Source organism: Tetrao urogallus, assembly GCF_951394365.1.
Source record: "Tetrao urogallus genome assembly, chromosome: 7".
NCBI classification, from domain to species: Eukaryota; Metazoa; Chordata; class Aves; order Galliformes; family Phasianidae; genus Tetrao; species Tetrao urogallus.
In genome coordinates, this window is record NC_136820.1 from 19,743,842 (window position 1) to 19,762,353 (window position 18,512).

At 34.8% G+C, this 18,512-nt stretch overlaps 1 protein-coding gene across 1 annotated transcript in view; it reads left to right on the forward strand.

The window, feature by feature from the left end:
• SKAP2 (src kinase associated phosphoprotein 2) overlaps positions 1-18,512 on the forward strand; it is a gene marked incomplete at both ends in the record, with an annotated part of 108,350 nt that overhangs the window by 63,615 nt on the left and 26,223 nt on the right. The window contains 5 exons of the mRNA XM_079538341.1: positions 1,800-1,877; positions 2,617-2,700; positions 9,601-9,725; positions 10,651-10,714; positions 11,076-11,177. Coding sequence (XP_079394467.1) covers positions 1,800-1,877; positions 2,617-2,700; positions 9,601-9,725; positions 10,651-10,714; positions 11,076-11,177 — 453 coding nt within the window. The remainder of the gene's footprint in view (positions 1-1,799; positions 1,878-2,616; positions 2,701-9,600; positions 9,726-10,650; positions 10,715-11,075; positions 11,178-18,512) is intronic.

The following is an 18,512-nucleotide window of genomic DNA, read 5'->3' on the forward strand; positions in this document are numbered from 1 at the left end:
CTTTTCCCCTCCTCTCCGCCATAATATCATCATTAGATCATCTTTTAAGGAGCTATTAAACGTAGCCTTGAGCATCCAGCAAGTGTCTTTGTGTTAAATTCTCATTTGATGTTGTACAGTGGTTTCATATGGATCTAGCACAGGCAAACAGCTGCATCACTTTAAGATGCTTGGATATGGAGCCAATAGCTTTTGTATTTTTAACGCAGTATTAAGCATTCTGAGGAAGTTGAAATAATATCAAGAGTAATGTCAAATTGAAAATAGAATCATTGGAAATGTCAATATATATAAAAATCCATTTACTAACTTGTGATACCCAACAAAATCTTAAATCGTGTGTTGTCTGAAGAGCAAGTTTTGTTGTTTAAGGAATGTATTCTCATTTAGAGGACTCTCATAGCTTTAACAATAATATTCTTCATATGCTCCTACCTCGTTTTTTTGTATTTCTCCTCACACAACTGTATTTAAATATGGCCACGATAATCCAACTCATTTTTGGATGCCAATTAAAAAAATAAATCTATTTTAAGGGACTACCTAAAAACCCAGGAAGTAGGCATCACCTTCCTGAGACAGTGTTTGCAGTTCAAGGTCAGACAATTGATCTTTAACCCACTGTACGTAGTTCAAAGTGGTTGTTTAGCACAGGGGTTGTCTGCTAATATAGTGTTTTTTTTGTGCTTTTATTGGTGGAACTTAATGAGATTACATATATTTTGGTGAATAATTGCTGCCATGTAAGCTTGCCACCTACCTACAGTGACTCTTATGAATATTTGATGATAATAAGTAGTAGGAACTCTACTGTGATCCTCACATGCACTTAAAAAGAAAAAAAAAACCAACAAGGCAGCACAGGAATAGCTTTTGTTCTGCTCTTTTGCTTGCAGTAAGCAGTGTGACATTCATATAAGTGCTATTAGACATATCTAACGTGTTTCTCAATACTAGCAGTTTCATTTAAGCCATAATTTTATTTATTCAGCATGGGAAAGCTGCAGGGTGGAAGATGCAATTTTTATCATCTAGATTTCTTTTTTAATGTGAGGTAGTTAGACTAGCTAGTCTCATGCTTGTAGCTGTGAATTTACAGTTGAGAAAATATTATTTTGCAGGTGCAGCAGTTTTCGTAAAATCTAAAAATAATATATGTAGATCAATAATCTTGCAGATTTCTGTGGAAAGTCATTGGCCCGTTTAGAGTTGCCTATAAACCTTATTTACCTCAGCAGTGCTTTACTGTCATGTTGCACATTAAGCAAAGTCTGTCAGTAGTCAGTAGCAAGTGCTACTTTTTGTCATCCCTTCAACTGGGCTTTTTTTTTCTTTTTTTTTTTTTTGATATGCAGTATAATATATGTTTTTCACCTTGTATGTTGTTTCAAGATGTTTTTGCATGGAGCTGTTACTAAAGTCAAATTACCTATGTAGTCGCCTTGGATTCTGATGCTTGGTTTTGCTAGCACATTTGAAAAAAAAAAATCACTGCTCTATTACAGGCTTGCTGTACAGACCACATTCAAATCACAGGCTGACATTTCTAAGTTGCTTAATTTATATATTTTTCTTTTTGTTCCAAAACTTGCAGGGGCTGCTACACAGCTATATTTTTTCCATGCTGAAGTGGTGATGACAGCAGTGACAGTTTTGACATTCATAGTTATTTGAGCTTTTTGTACTTGAATGATCTTGTGTAGTAATTACTTTTTCCCATAGTCCTGTACATTATGCATGTAAAAGTTCATTAATGCTACTGTAGTATTTTTCCTGAACAGCAATTCTTTTTCTTTCAGGGAATCAGTTTCCTCCTATTGCAGCTCAAGATCTTCAGTTTGTTCTGAAGGCTGGATATCTGGAAAAACGCAGAAAAGGTCAGTTTAGCTGTCTTTGTGAAAATCGTTTAGTGTGTAAGTCGTGTTTGGAGGTTCTGTGTGCCAGTATTTGTAGTTGTACATGCAAATAACTTCATACAGAGTGATAAAATGGAACAGCAGTTGAAATGTAGAATCATTATTATGCAAAAGAATGAAGAATGCGTAATTGCTCCTGTGTTGTCAAAAGATGATCCCATTTCTTTATGGACTGAAAAAAAAATCATGCTGTGAAAGTCCAGCGTCAGCCATAATTCAGAGACTTTCAGATATTTTTGAAGAAAACATTAGGAATTTATGTAAAAGTGCCATATGTTGACTTCATGTTTCAGTGAGCATCAAGATTTATTTTCCTTCAAGAGGGCAAATATTGATCTCAGCTTTGCTTCAGTCAATATTTACCTTGATTCAGTAAATCCTATATTGTCACCTCAATAACCACTTAATGCTACAATAACTATAGGAAATATTCAGGAAGTAGTTAATAATTTCCTTATATTTAATGTTACACATGCCTTCACTCTCTATATGATTTCAAATTCCCATTTGTTTCCACTACCATCTATTATTTCTAGCTTTTTTCTCAATTCCATATATGTCTTCTCCATATCCAGATATTGTTTTCATTACCTAGCACTTTTCCTATCTCCTTCCCTCTTCCCTCACCTTTGAAAAGAAGTAACATATTCATGTTCAGTAATGCCATAAAGAAATGTAACACGAGTTATATTAATTGCAGACCACAGTTTTCTTGGCTTTGAATGGCAGAAGCGTTGGTGTGCTATCAGTAAGACGGTTTTCTACTATTATGGAAGTGACAAAGGTAATTATAAGAATAATGATAAACTATTAAAATAATATTTTGATGAACAAATGAATATGAAAGCTTCAGTTGGAGTTGGTAACTGAGAAACCAAGGTTATTCTTAGAGAGCAGATGAAAACGTTTGTTTTGTGCTTTGAATTTTAAAAATGTATAAATATGGATACTCTCAGGCTCTGTAACTGATTTGCCCATTTTTTAAAGCTGGTAAACTGAGGAAAAAGGTTTTAGTTATTTGTAAAGCTACTTGACATGCCAGTAACAGCTGGCTATTAGGCTTGATAATACTCCGGTTCTTAATTAATCTACTAGACAGCAAAGACTCTTTTTGTCTAAATGGGATTTTCATTTTAAAATACCCTACAGCAGTTACACCATCTGATTCTTTAAAGGTGGTTCTTTCGAGGAAAATGCTAGTGCTGAAAACACATAGTGGTGTACCATGTTTATTTCTAAATTTCATTCTGGAAATGAAGTAATATATCAAACTAAAAGCCAGTTATGGAGACTAGGACTAGTTTCTGCAGGTGAGTTTGGATGGCCATTTTTGAAAGAATATGGCATAAATGTTGGAATATCACTTTGAATTTTAAAAATTATCAGTGAAACAAAGCATCCTTTAAATTGCATGCAAAGCATATTTTGTATTTAAGGGTAAGATAATGATATAGAATTATATATGTGCAGGTTTTAAAAGTTTGTTCTTTTTTCCCCAAAAGAACTTATTTTTGGACAAACTTTCAATTTGAGCTTTTTTTTCTTCTGCTTATGTTTGCGCTACTCCCCTTGAGATTAATGCTGATAGTCATAGTTTTCATATGTTTTTAATTTGATTCAGTTTTTAGTTTGTTCCCTTACTGAGTTTGCTGACTCATTTAAACTCATTCCCTCTTTAAAAAAGGAGAATTAACTTAAAGGTCTAATTGTTTATCATGTACTTTGGAGGTTAAGTCCAGTTTTCATCTTGCTACAGTTTCCTCTCAAATTCTGTTTCCAGAGTTTTGTTACTACATCTACTATTTGTTCCCTTATAAATCTTTAGCTTTTCATCTGCTAGTTCTTGGTCTTTGGGTTAGGGTGGGAAAATACCATTTCCCCCTCTTCCATGCATTTTCCTTTTGCATTGGCTTCTGTGTTGTAATTTCTAATATCTATACTGAAAGATAAGGCACATGGAAACATGTTCCATAGCATGAGGTTTGAGGTTAATGGGTTTGCGTCATATTAGGAATTGACTGAGATACACAGAGATAGCTTTTCTTTTTTGATCTACAGGCAAATGCTTTGGTTTATACATTTCCAGCTTTTGTAATCTTCAGTTGTATGGGGAAGATCCTCCTAACCATACCCTAATGTTGTGGGAGGAATTCATGGTCCATGGAGCATCGTTTAGGAGTTGCATAGACATAGACTCTGTGGCTAGCTCACAGAGGAAGCAAACAAACCACATACATTCTGCGCCTCCATCTGATAGATTCCAGAGCTGGTTCACACAATGGAAATGGGAAAATTCCACTTTTGTCAACGTGAACCTCGTCTGAAGAGAGATGAGCAGAGGAGAGGTTCAATATATGCGTACAGTCATGCTATGTGTTTAATGAGTAATGGAAGGTTGTGCATTGGGGAATATAATGCAGACAGGTAGCAGAGATTTCTAGTTCTTGTTTCATCTTGTGCATGTTTTTTAAATCCAGGACATGTAGACCACTAATCTGTGAAGGATAGTTTTTATCTGGTGAAACATATATTTTGTAGGCCAAGTTTGAGATTATAAGCATCCTTATAATGGTCCTGATGTCTGTTGACTAATACGTCTTTTTCCCCTTTTTCTTCCTACATTTTCTGGTACTTTTGGTGCAGCATTGGATCATGAAACAGTGTTACTTATCTCTGCAATATAGATAAGTTTAAGTAAATCACCTACGTTTCTATTTCCTGATCAGCGATGGAGAAATCTTGGTTTGTGGTTCAACCTAGAAGTCCATATTGCAGGAAATGCATGTGTTTTTGCACTTGTGCTGCAGTATCTATTGTCAGTATGTGGCCCACAACACTGCAGAAAAGCATGCTGAAGTATCAGAGCTGACTTGGATTTCCAGAAGCTTGCCTGCTCCTTACTTTAATAGTCTTTTCTTCCATAAACATTTACAGGCCTTCTCTGAGCTCAGGCACCTAGGTGGTATGACTCGTCCTTCAGACCTCAAAGTGCACGACCAGGAAAGTTGATCTAAACGAATGACCTAGCAGCCACAATTTTATATACCCTTCTGTCTCAGCAAACTGGAGCTACATGTTTAGGAAGGCAGTAATTGATAAATGAAAATGACAGTGAAGTCTTGATTATCCTTTATCATCTGCACTTCGGTTTGTAGTGCCAATGTAGTAGCATAGGAAGGAGAAAATAGACTCACTATTTCAATTTTTTCACAAAATTGTTTTTTTTAACTCCTAAAATTTGATTTTCTGTGGCTACAGAATTGTAATAGTTGTGAATAAAGGAAGATGCTGCTGTATTTTTTCTTTTTTCCTCTTAGCCTATTCAGGGGTCAGTGTAACTTAAAGCATTTTCAGGCTGTTAAGTTTATGGCTGTTCCTTCAACGTTTACTGATATCTTGGTGCTTCATAAGACCTGCATTGCTTTGTAGGTTTATTGAGTCCTCTGGGACAACTTTCTAACTCAGTGACGTGCATGTTTGGACTTGAATATAAGCAAACTGCTGCCCTAAATAGTATCTTTGCCTCAATTTTTCTTTCTTTCTTTCTTTCTTTCTTTCTTTTTTCTTTCTTTCTTTCTTTCTTTCTTTCTTTCTTTCTTTCTTTCTTTCTTTCTTTCTTTCTTTCTTTCTTTCTTTCTTTCTTTCTTTCTTTCTTTCTTTCTTTCTTTCTTTCTTTCTTTCTTTCTTTCTTTCTTTCTTTCTTTCTTTCTTTCTTTCTTTCTTTCTTTCTTTCTTTCTTTCTTTCTTTCTTTCTTTCTTTCTTTCTTTCTTTCTTTCTTTCTTTCTTTCTTTCTTTCTTTCTTTCTTTCTTTCTTTCTTTCTTTCTTTCTTTCTTTCTTTCTTTTTTTCTCTTTTTTTTTTTTTTAATTTAGATTTCTCAAGTAAGAAAGTAAAAAGTCTATTGCATTTCAGGTTTGCTGCCTATAAAAAAATAATTGCTATGCGCGCACTTGGAAAGGCTTATTCTAGAAGCTGGAAAAGGAATTACCGTTTTGAGATACTGACGTGCTGTTTTTAGAAAGTGTATGGAAAAGTATGCAAAACTACATTTAGCATGAAGACATGTAAACTGTAAGATCTTACAGGCTCCTAATTTCAAGATGAAGAGAGTTAAATTATAGATTCTAATAGTATCTATAAATACTTTATAACTCTCTGAAATCTTTCTGTTTGCCTTTGTTCCTTATGCCTTTCTCTGTAACTTCTTTCCTTTCCAATCTCCAAGTCCTCTCTGTTCTACAGAGTGCACTAATTCTTTTTACATGTGCTAATAATATGGTCACAATGCCTTAGGCCTCAAATTTACAACCCAATCATTTCAAGACCCAGTTGAAGGTTTACCCTCCTTTGTTTCAAAAGTTCCCATGGACTCAGCTCAGTTTCGCAAGGCTACTTCAAAACCCTTTTTGTTTGCTTCCCCGGAGACTCCCTTTTCCTAATGTAATATTGGTCCTGTTTCCATTGTCAACAGTATTTCACTTTTTCCTTTTTAAGATACATGAAATTTCTATGTAATATTTAAATTTAGGAAAACGTTTAAGGCGGCTCTCAAATTTCATTCAGATCTGTATTTGTTCTACTTTAAGTATTGCCCCATAAACTTATTTTTCTCTAAAATGTTTGTCCTAACTTTGACTTATTTTAGTGCTTAATTCCTGACTGTCCGCTCTGTTGTACAAAGTTTTTACAATTCAGAATTTCTGAGGCAAAATGGAACGCACAGACCCAGATTTATTTATTCATTGATTCATACCTGATATAGAGTGAAGGGAAGAGGATGAGAAGATAAGAGTGAAAAGCAGCTTATTCTGAAATGAGATCTGACCTAATGGCGGAAAAACTTTTGCCTACTGATACTTGTGTTCCTTCTTGCTATTACAAAACTGATCAAATTATATTTTTGCATTGCTGTTCTATTTTGCTCTGCCACAACCTGAGGGTTTCCTGTGGTTGAATTGCAAAGCCCTATTTTGAGAAAATAAGACACAAGAAGAATGTTATCCTTCTTCGGAGAAGTGCATTCCGTTCATATGTTTCTCCCCAGTCCCTTCCTAATATGCTGTTGAATTCCTGTCTGAGGAAAAACTCTGGTACTAATTTGGAGACTCAAAGTGAAAGTGACATCTCAGTAGTGTAAATAAGCTTCCTGAAGCTATGGACATTTAAAGCTCTTGCCATTCGGAACTAGTGTATCTAATATTTGGTCTCCAAGTAAAATCTTCAGGTCTTTAAAGTTTTTAAACATCAAAAGCTGTTATACTCTCAGTGAAGTACAGTGTCCTGAAAGTATCTGTGATATAAACGTTTTTTGAATGGGAAAGTTCATTGAAGGCACACCTGCTCAGCTGCAAGCATTTCCTAAGAAATGAAGTTGAAGTGGTCATCAAGTATGATAATCACAAGATAGCTCTGCATTCCAGCCCACAGCTGAATACTGTGCCTGGCCAAACAGCTGCCACGTGTCACGATTTGCCCCATGGCTGTTTCTCCCAACTTTGGTGGCTTTATGGTCAGGGCTGTGAAGTATTACATGGTCTTGAAATTTCCTTATGGTCAGCATCTTAAGCACTTGTGCAGAGCTACACTGGGCTTTTATCAGGGGCACCTTTCTGCATAGGTAATTAGAAGCAAAAGTAGCAAAGATATGACTAGTCTGCTGCCATAAAGTGCAGTGAAAGAATTCAATAGCAAAGGAAATACAATTCTTTTTGGTGTATGCAAGTGATTTTCATTGGAATGGCATATCTTGAGAGATAAGAAAAAGACAATGTAAACAGGAAAATGAACAAATACAATGTGGATACCATGCACTGTGCCATTCTTCTGGTATAAAGTATAACACCTTTTAGTCTTGATTTTAATGCTCTTTGAAAGAACTGTACCAGTGCACAGATAACTCAGATTAACTCTTTGAAACTGCAGTCTCTTCAAAGGGATCGTCTGTGTCACAGGGAAGTATTTTTGGAAATATTCCAAGTAACTAAATTTGAATACTTACCTAATTTTTATCTTGACAAAATGTTATTGCCTTTTGAACCTGATGCTTGCTTATTCTGTCTGTGTTGCTCCTATGTTATTGGGATTTACTATGGGAGAGTGAGAAATTAATGTGTTCCACTTCATCTTCTTCCTGAGCTCACAAGTGAAGGAACAATAAAATTTCTAGGCTGAAATGAATTTCATTAAAAGGAGATCTATTTAACCTATTGCAAGTTATTTTTAATATCTGCCTTGGTGGGATTCCATGAATTTTGCATCTGTGTCCTGATTGATGTAGGGGTGGAGAAGTGAACAAATAAAAAATATCAGTACTGAATCTTACTACGTAATGAAGAAAACTTACTGTTACAGAAGGGGCTAGAAAAAGGAAATAGAACAGTGCTCTGGATTTGCTCATGTAATTTTTTAATTTGCTGTTTCCTTGCCCTGGGTGAGCATTAAGAAAGAGGTGGAAGAAAGCACAATGTAAGATTGCTAAGAAGAGTATTTGTGTAGGAACTCCCTTACTTCCACTCATGTTTGCGTTGCTGTTTGCCATGTTTTGCCCCTTCAAAAATTTTGGTTTTTTTTCCTATTTTATCTGCCTATAGAAGCTGTCTTCTTTTGTTGAAAAACATGAGCAACGAATCCTTCATTTGCTTCTGTTCAGCAGTAGTAAGAGTGTTGTGTCTAATGCTTTTTGTTAGTTAATGCATTCCCCTTCTGTGTGGGGGAAAAAAACCAAAACAGTATAAAGGTGTATATAATTTTCATTTACATCTGCACTTTGTTCTGGGACGCCTGAGAAAAATGTGACTGGTGGTGCCCATATTAGATTGAATGCTGTACTGTGATCAGCAGAACTTGCAAAAACAACTTACTTCTGCTTTTTGTGTTTTCTTTTTAATATCCACCAAAACATGCCTTGGTTTAAAGTGCTCAGAAGCACACAGGTGCTACTTGACCACCACGCAGAGTATTTACCTCAGGCCTATGCTAAGTGTTACTTTTATAAACCAGAACCCTTAAAATTGAAAAAGTAGAATTGTCTTTAAAACAACCACATGGCTCTACGTAATAAACTGTGGTAGGGCTCAGTACTTTTATTAGCTAATTAAACTGTGTTGAGAAAAATGCTTTGGGAACACACACCTGAATTTATAACAGAATTCATTCTGTACTTCTACCATGTGGAAAGGAAGCGCATCTGGGAGTGAGTGGGAAGAAAAGCTTTTTCAATTGCTTAAAAAGGAGCTTGAAGTTTATTTTTTTAAGTAAAGTGGTTAGTTTAGGAGGGAGCTCAGCAAGCTCTCAGCTATTTGGGTTTTCCCATTGGTTTACTGAACCTGAAAGAGACACTGATTTATAGGAAGCATGTCTCACAAGTTCCAGTTCTTTGGCTTTCCCTAGGTAAAATTGTCATGACATGCACTTCTTGCTAAATAAGACCACCATCTGCAAGTATTTCTCTGTAGAATTCTGTAGTCATCCTACAGAAAAATATACTTTTGTGTACATCTTCCTTTAAAGTAAAGCTTTATCTCCAGAAGTACCACCTAATCATTTTGCTAAAAAAAAAAACCCACCCCTGTTCTTTGTAAAATTCATGAAATGGAAAACCAAATCTGAATAAACGATAACCTGCTAAGCCACTCGCATTCACTGTTGTAAATGAAGCTCTACCTTTGTTTTTTATCTCCAACAGACAAACAACAGAAAGGTGAATTTGCCTTAGAGGGCTACACCATCAGAATGAATAATAGCCTTCGGAAGGACGCAAAGAAAGATTGCTGTTTTGAAATCTCCGCTCCTGATAAGCGCATTTATCAGGTTGGACTTTTTATGTCAACTTGAAATTAAATTGATAAAGCCGTTACAATTCCAGTTACTGAATTAACATTTCAGTAAAACAACTTCCACTGACATCTTAATAAAAAAAGGAAATCCTTGCTCGCTTATACTATATATTCGTATATTAGGGAAAAAAAAATCCAATTAAAAAAATATATGTATGCATTCAAATACTATAATTTTGGACAAGAACAGGGAAATCTATCATCTTTATCTTTGTCGTTTCAACGTTAGTATTTTAATATCATATAGTATGTCTGTATTATTTCTTGGATGAATTCAGTAGTGGAAATAAAAGTTAAACAAAATATCTATCAGTGTTAAATACGTATTGTATTGGTCGTGGCTTTGCCAAGTATATCTGCTTAAAGGCACATATCAGCTGTGCAATTCAGAGATCTATCAGCTAGACATCAATATGGAATGTAAGTTTAATAAGTTTTAAATATCTGAGATTGCAGTTGAAAGCCAGTTAATTAAGCTGTCAGGTAGTGTGTTGGAGTCTGACAAGAACATTTTTAAGAAAACTGTACCCAGCAGTCTAAAGAAATTCATGGGTGTCTTCTAATTGTCAAGGGCAAATTTTGTTCATCAGTTCTGGCTTTGACATTGATGAAGAGAAGCAGCTTTTTTTCTGCACAGCTGCCAGCTGCTGATCAGAGTTTCAAATCCATCATCCTCTCCTTCAATTACGTAAATTTGTCAAAATTAGCTTTACATTATAAGAAGCATCCTTGCAAGAAAAGTACCAGAAGACATGCAAAGAATTACTAATGGTTTCTTGAGGAAGTGGTGAGAATGCTACAGACCCTTTTTTTATTGCTAATGAAATTGTAGTTATGTTTTTGTCATTACTACTACTCATTATTAATAAACACAGTTTATTAATTTTTATTATTAATAGTTTACAGCTGCCACTCCCAAAGAAGCAGAGGAATGGGTACAGCAAGTGAAATTTGTAATTCAAGGTAAACCAGCCAGAAAAACCATATCCTTTATTATTAATACTGCTTAGTGATGGTAGTGCTGTCCATTAACAGGTCTGTCACGTTTGTATCTCTCTTATTACTACTTATCCAAGTTTTGAATAGCAGCTCCTGGTTCTCAGTCATCTTGTGGCTTTTACATGACTTTTCTCCTTATGCAATATATTTGCTTTTCCTTCCAATAATACCATATAGCTTGAAAGCTTTGTTATGAGTGTTTTAAGAAAATAAGCAGAATATACTGTAAGAACCAGCTTGTAAAATGAAACAAATTATGTTTTCATTTTGAATGAATTTATCTTAGTTTTCTTATTTATGAAACGTTAACTTTGCTTTTACATAGATATGGAATCTAATACTATTCCTGAGGAAGAGGAGGAATATGATGATGTTGGACATGCAAGCAGTGAGCCAATAGATGACAGCATTTATGAAGAACTTCCAGGTATTGTTGAGATTTTTTTTAACTTTATGCCTTGTGATAATTTTGTCTTCTCTGCTTCTAGTTTGATAACCTGAGTGGATAAAGCAACCTGATAACTAAGATACATATTTAATTTTTCTGTGACATTAGATATGTCTTTAACCAGATCTGAGTGAGAGCAGTTCAGTTTTCTTTAGCAGGGGCATCAAAATAGTGCAGAAAGTGTAAAGGTGGTCTTGAGGGACTTTTAGCTTATTAACATTTTCTAATATGTAATTTTTTTTTTTAATTACAAAATTGACTTGCCTTACAGCTTTTTCTACCACCTTGCCCATCATTTTCTTCACTTTGTTTTGCTATTTACATTAGGCAAAAGTTTTCTGTTACTACAGCTGCTGCCCAATACAGATTTTATGATCTTGCAAGAAAGCAATGTGTTGGTTTGAAGGGGCTCTGGAGATGAACTCTAAATAAAGACAACTTGAGTACTGACATGCTTTGTTTTATATCTTCCAGCGTGACTATGGTGTGACAGACAAGATTTTAGTGTGAACAGCTTTTGAATTGATTATAGGTATTTAAGTGATAGGAAGAAGGTGTTTAATCTTTTTTATATTTTAAGAAGCTATTTTAGAAGTTACTATTCAGCCACTGTTAGTTAACAAATAATTTAAAATGGTATGACAGTAATCACTTGCATGACACAACATTCTGCATCCCTTGCTGTTTAAGTCAGTGCAATTATCAGTAGTAACATGAGAGAAAAATCCAGTAAGGTCTCATGATGCTGACTAACTATATTTGTCTTCAAGATTGAATGTTCTGTCTATGGGAGGCAAAAAAAAATAACAACCACCCAAACATTTTTAAGTTTGTCTTGATTTTCATTTTACGGTTGGTTCAATGAATTGTGAGAGAAGAAAACATGAGAGACTTACTAAAAAAAATTCAGAACTACTGCATAGAATTGGGAAATTCTATGGGGAGAGCTTCTGCAGTGAATAGAAAATCTATGTTAGGCGGCTTAATCTTGTAGCAGGAGTAATGCACCCAAACACTGCAGTGCTTTTTGGATGCTCAGGCTCTTACAGAAGATGATCCTTTATGCTTGCTTATGTTTTCATTAAGGAAGCTCTGCACATGTTCTGGATAACTTTTTTCCTTCTTTCCCGAGATTTCTGTTATGTTACCCATTTGTTTGAATGTCAAACAGGAAGTAGGTTTTACAGCAGTAACATTAAATATTGGTGGAGGAAAAAAATTATTTACCCCCCATGATCTTGGAGTTTTTCATTTTCATGTTGTGGATTAGGGGTTTACCTTCCTTATTTTGTGCCTTCTCCATCTTTTTTATTTTAATTGTAAGCTTTTCAAGAAGTCTTACTTTCTACAGTGGAGCTCAAAATTTTGGCTGTGATGTGTTGATGTAACTGGAAAATAAAAAAGAAACTTGCTATAGATTTTGAGTGACAATAATCTGTTTTTCTCTCCCATAAATGTACTTCAAAAGTCATTTGCCTAAATGGCAGTAAAAACTAATGTTTCTGTTGCCCTAAATCAGTCTTTCACTTCTTTATCCTTAACATATTGAAGGGCATTAGATGAAGTGCTAGTGGACAAATCTCACAGGAATAGGCCTTACTTGCTTCTTGTTATTCCGTTCACTTAAACTGATAGTAAAAGAGTATACTCCACTTTGGTCTCAGCTGGCTTCATTGATGGTAGGTTTTTAATTCCCACTGACGGTCCTTTTTATTTTCCCAGTAAGTGAATGTATTCTTTCTTCCTTTCATAGTCAAAAAGTGGAAGTCCATTATCCTTGCTGTTAGTTTACTTTCTAATCCAGAGCAAATAAGAATTTCTGAATTCTTATAGCTTTCAGTTCCCTTAATAATTTCTTGTAGAGCCCAAAAGCCATGCTAAACTCAGAAGGCACATGCTAGGTCCTTGTGAGGAGGAAGAAGAAATGTATTTTCACTTTGTATTGATCCTCAAAGCATCTTGATATTAGGTCCACTAACTTTCCACGCAGCAAAACTTTAAAGTCTTGTACTTCAGGTACGCAGCTCATTGTACCTTGTCATTATTTATCTGGCTGTAATTTGCCATTTCTCGAGGAGTCAGTTGCCAAGTCTAGTGGTTTTCTTTATATCAGCATTTCAAAGCAAATTGAACCAGTTCATAATGCAGTCAATTTTGTAATATTGGGCTTAGTATTACAATAAGGAGTGTTTGGATTAAAGAGAGGATATGTATATTTTCTCACTACTTTGAAAAACGGAGTATTTTGAAGTGTAGCAGTAATCAGAATGGGCTGGTGCAGTACTCACTACTACCGCATTGCTTTTCCCCCCCCCATCTCTCATGTAGCAGTCGACAGTGTAGAAAAATGAATTTTCCAGACAAGAGCTCACTAGTTTCAATCCAGTAATAGTAATAGTCTATTACCTATTAAAAGCTTAGATTTCAATGGAATTCAATTTGTACTGCTTACTAGCAGAAGAAATGGGCTGGTAGTTGCAGATGGTACAAAGAGAGGTGGAAAAATTAGTCTTTATCTTTTAAATCACTTTCTTCTTTAATAGCACATACAAATTCATATTTACTAGAAGCATCATTTGCCTGATTCTCAGTCAGTGTGTTTTACTGTGTTTATTTATGTGGAGCTTAAAACATCAGAACTGCTAAAGCTTTTCCAACCTTTAAATCTTCCTTGTGAGATTCTTTAGGGGGACAAAGAAAATTTTTTATACTTTATACTTTTTCCAACAAACTAAACCACTGTTTAATTTTAAATAAAAGTGCATATGGAAAATATAGTTGAACAGAAATAAAAATATTGTCAGTATTTTGGACTCTTAAAATTAGCTATTAATAAAATAGCTCTTAATTAGCTATTTATTTTCTTCTTTAGTACACTGCACGTGGTTTTGACATGGCAATTATTTATTGCAGTCCACAGAACTGATTCTTTGTCTGTAACACAAAATAACTTCTCAAACTCTAGTGTTAAACCATGCTATATATGTGCGTAGTTATATCTGAATGCACAGTCTTTAGCTTAGTGGTGTTTAAGAAAAAAGTACAGAGTTGCTCTTCTCAGAAGTTAGTTGTCATTTTTCAAGATTTTGTCTTTTCTTATCACTCCTGAAGACCAAATTTTTTTTAATAACCTGATCTTAATGACTTAATTTTTAAGGCCCCTCTCTCCTTCATTCTTTGGTCTTACATCTGTGTAGACCACGTGCATGAAATTGCAGTACTAACCACTGCCTGCCACCGTGATCCTTTCTGAAAAATCAGTTGTGTTCTTTCTATAACAGTCTTGCACAATAGGAGGACAGCAGTCTTAATATAAGCTCTCATCCTTATATTAATTTTCAGTCCTGTGTTATTTTTTTCAGTTCTCATTCTGCTTGCAAACTTGCAGGATAGTAGTAGTTTCCAGTGCATACAGTGTAGCTTCCACCAGAATGATTCTAAAGATAGGATTTGATGATCTCTTTGGTGCTTCTTGGTAAGGTTGGAAGTGATGTGGTGTAGTACAAATCTGAAATTTCTGGCTTTGCGTCATTTAATTTTAACCTGTCCAAAAGATAAAGAATATTTGGGTAAGAGGACAGTGAAATTCAGTGCTGTCTAGCCAGGGGAATTGCTGTGGGGAACTAATCCAGCCAACACAACTTGCGTCAGTCCCTACTTGGCTGTAGATTAAATTTTGGGATTGGTTCAGTGTTTGACTGGGACAAGGATCATGGGACTGAAAAGCTTGCCTTTTTTCTTTTAACTCTCATAATCATTCCTCTGCCAAACAGTTTGATCAAGCCACAGTATCTGGACAGTAATTCTGTTTTGCAGTGCAGTTGGAAGCTTAGCTAGGGAAGCTCTGTAACCAAGGCAAAGCTGGGGGAAAGGTAAGAAATGTCTTAAGTTTTATGCAACGGAAAGTGTGCTATGCAAAGAAACCTTTTTTTCTTTTTTTTTGTGGTTGCTTATTTTAAACGAAGTATCTTAAAGTAATAGCTTTAAAATTATATTCATGTTGTTTCAGAACATATTTCTAACACTGCTTATGAGAATGATGGAGAATGATCAGCTTGTCTCTGACTCATGATTGTCTCTCAAAGCAGCTTTGTTGTCGTAATTTTTAACAGTTAATCTCTGCAGCTAAATAGCATAACTTAATGTCTTTATCATCTTCTCTTGTTACTTGGTCATTTGAGCTTTGAAGAAGGAAATTGTATATATGATGTAACCTTTTTGCAGCTTGAAGGGGGGAGAAGGCAAGAATGTGATCCCTGGTTTACCTCTAGGGAAGAAAGAAGTTGTAATTGTTTAGTGAGGCTTGAGTGTAAGCTTGACCTGTCACTCACAAACACAAGATTATAGCAGATATTTCCATCCTCAAAATGTAGTGTTAGATGTATTGACTTTCTGGTGCTTGCATAGAGGATTTCACAATGATGTGTGAATGTACCTTTTCAGTAGATCTGTGCTTGCTTCGGAGTTTTCGATATATCACTGCCAGGGTCTGTTTGGTGCCTGGCAGTCCCTGTTGTGGATCATAGCAGTATGACCAGTTCCCAAAACCAGTAAGCTAAAACAAAGAAACCGTTAATGGATCAGTGTGAATCAGAGCAGTAGGTTTGAGTCAGCAGAGAAAAAGATGATTATGGAATCTAACATCTTATATGAAGATTGCCGTTTAGTATATTATATATCCTGGTATATTGCTCAAATTTCTCCCAGCATCAGTTATTTATCAAATATTTATGGAATTCCTTACTTGTTTTCCACAAAAGTAATATATAATACTGTTATGCTATTAAAATATACATATATTTTCTTTTTCCCCACAAAAAGAATTCTAACTGTATTTTATTAGAAAATGACATGATTTCTAAATCTAAGTAAAGTCTGGGATATTTGAAGCTGAAAAGTAGATCAGAATTTTCGAGGACTCATCTAAAGATGAGTGTTGAAAGTAATTGCCGAAAGTGTTTTGAATTATTTCCATTAAAACATATGAGGTGGTTTTTTGTTTTTGTTTTTCTTTTTTTTTCTCCTTTTAAAGTGGAATGAAAAAAGAGGAATGATCATTCTTCAAAAATTGGATCTCATTGTTAAGAAATTAATATTTTTCACTTGTTTCATCGTTGCATTATTTTTAAATACTGCGTATGTTTGCCCATAATATCTTACTAATAGATGCAATATCAGAATAAGAGGGCTTACTTCACTGTAAATCAGAAGATATTCAAATAATGTAAGTTCAGTTAAGAAAAAAAAAAGATGTAAACTGCATATTGGTGCTAGGGTATAGTAATGATTTTTCTTTTCTGCCTATGTGTTTTTTTTTCCTTTGGTTTGTTTGTTATTATCGCTGGGATTTTGGGTCTTCTAAGCATCTTTGATTATATGCCAAATATGGAAATCACTGGAAAACATTTTCTTGCAGCTGCATATTGCTGAATTTAAACTACTGTGATGGACTGGAGCTGTGACTGAATTCTCTGTTGCCCAGAGTTTTGAGGCAGTACTCTTGTGGAATTAATATATAGCAAGTGTCTTTCCACTGATACGCAGTGATCGTGAAACATAAGTTATGAATGCAGACAACTTATTGTATTTGAAGACATCACATCCAGAAGACGGTTAGGAACCTGGTACCTGAATCTCAGCTTTCGTTTGCCACGAGAGCTTGCGCTTTATCTTCAATTAATGTAATCCAACATCTAAGGAGGAAACCTTTGTTTCTATTGATGTTATGTGTCAGTGATGGAAGAGGTCGTGTGACAATCTGGTGTACCTGAAAATAATAAGATGTCCCTTGAGTGGGAAGTGGCAAGCCTTTGAGAGAAAAACTAAGGTTCACAGACTATTGTGTGTTTCTTGAAAAGTGAATATGTGTTGTTGATCTGTGGATAACAGATGTCCTGTAGCTGTCAGGAACTCTGCTGTGGCTGGTGCAATTTAAATATATCATAAACATTCACAAACATCCAAGTGAGGAAGCTGGTAAAAATGGAATAATAATTGAGTATTCAAATTTAGGCTGATTTGTGTGCAAGAGGCCCTTGTTGGACTTGGGGAGGGAGGATTTTCTGCTGAAAAGTACTCTTAGAAAAAAGAGTGTTCTTTGTTTAGTAACATACTTCTGGGGCAGAAAAAATTGTTCTTCTTTTCCCTTCTAACCAAAATACATCACTTATTCTAAGCCTATGTTTTCAGAATTTCAGATTGAGTTTTCTATATTCCATTGTTGGAGTTGCAGAAGGAATGGTGGCCAGCTGTGAAATTCAAAGCAGTTAATTATGGTATCTACAATAAATGGAAGATGTGTACAATTAAGTTTAGGTATTTTCCTCTTGTTGAAATGCATACAAGGCTTCGAAGTTCACAAGAGGCACAAACAGTAGTATCCTTCCTGAGTTGTGATCCATTATAACAGTAAGTTGCATAAGAATTCATGCTAGAAAGGCTGTGTTTATCAAAGTCTCAGGTTCTCAAAGGCTAAATTTTATTTCAGTATTTCAGAATTAAAAAACAATACAAAGGCAAACAGAAAAATCAAACAATAAGAATAATAAAATAAAAAGCACAAAAAACATATAGAAATGGATTGTTAAATATTCGTTGTCTGTTGGCATTTTGAAGCTTGTTTGCTTAAAATTAGAAGGCATAACTTAATAATATCTGAAAAGGAAGTATTTTTAATCATGAAATTCTATGTTTAAAGAAGCCTTTCAAAAACTAATTAGTACACATCTCAATGAAAGGAATTTACTTATTGAAATAAGATTATTTTATTGCAAGTACCAATCAATCATTTTTACATTGTTTTCTGTGTGCCAGTGCTAAATAACTTTTGACACTATTGATCTGCAAAACCAATATGATGTGAACAGTATGTGACAGAAGTTGTTTGTTATTGAAAGGCAGAATTCTGTCCCAGAATAGCTTGTCATCCTGGGGAGAGAAAATCACACAAAGTAATTTTACTTGTATCATAGCTTTTTTTGATGAGGACTGTGTTTCTGACAGTTGAGTTCATGTTAGATGTGAGCAAAGCTTTGTTTATGCATGCATGTCTTCAATGGGTTATGGACCTGAAGTTCTCTCTTTGGTGGCACTGGTTTTATCTAATTAAGCAGCAGTGAAATAATTCTAATACAAAGCCTTCAGAAGAAATGCCTTGGTATGTGAGATAGTTTATTAACCATAAATTTGAGGAATTGCTGTAGTTTAACAAGTTCAAAGTAAAATGTCAATTGTGTTATGTATATTTATGAAAATAGAAAATTTGGGCTTGCTCTACTGCTTGAATATAACTGTGATGAATGCTATATAGATAGA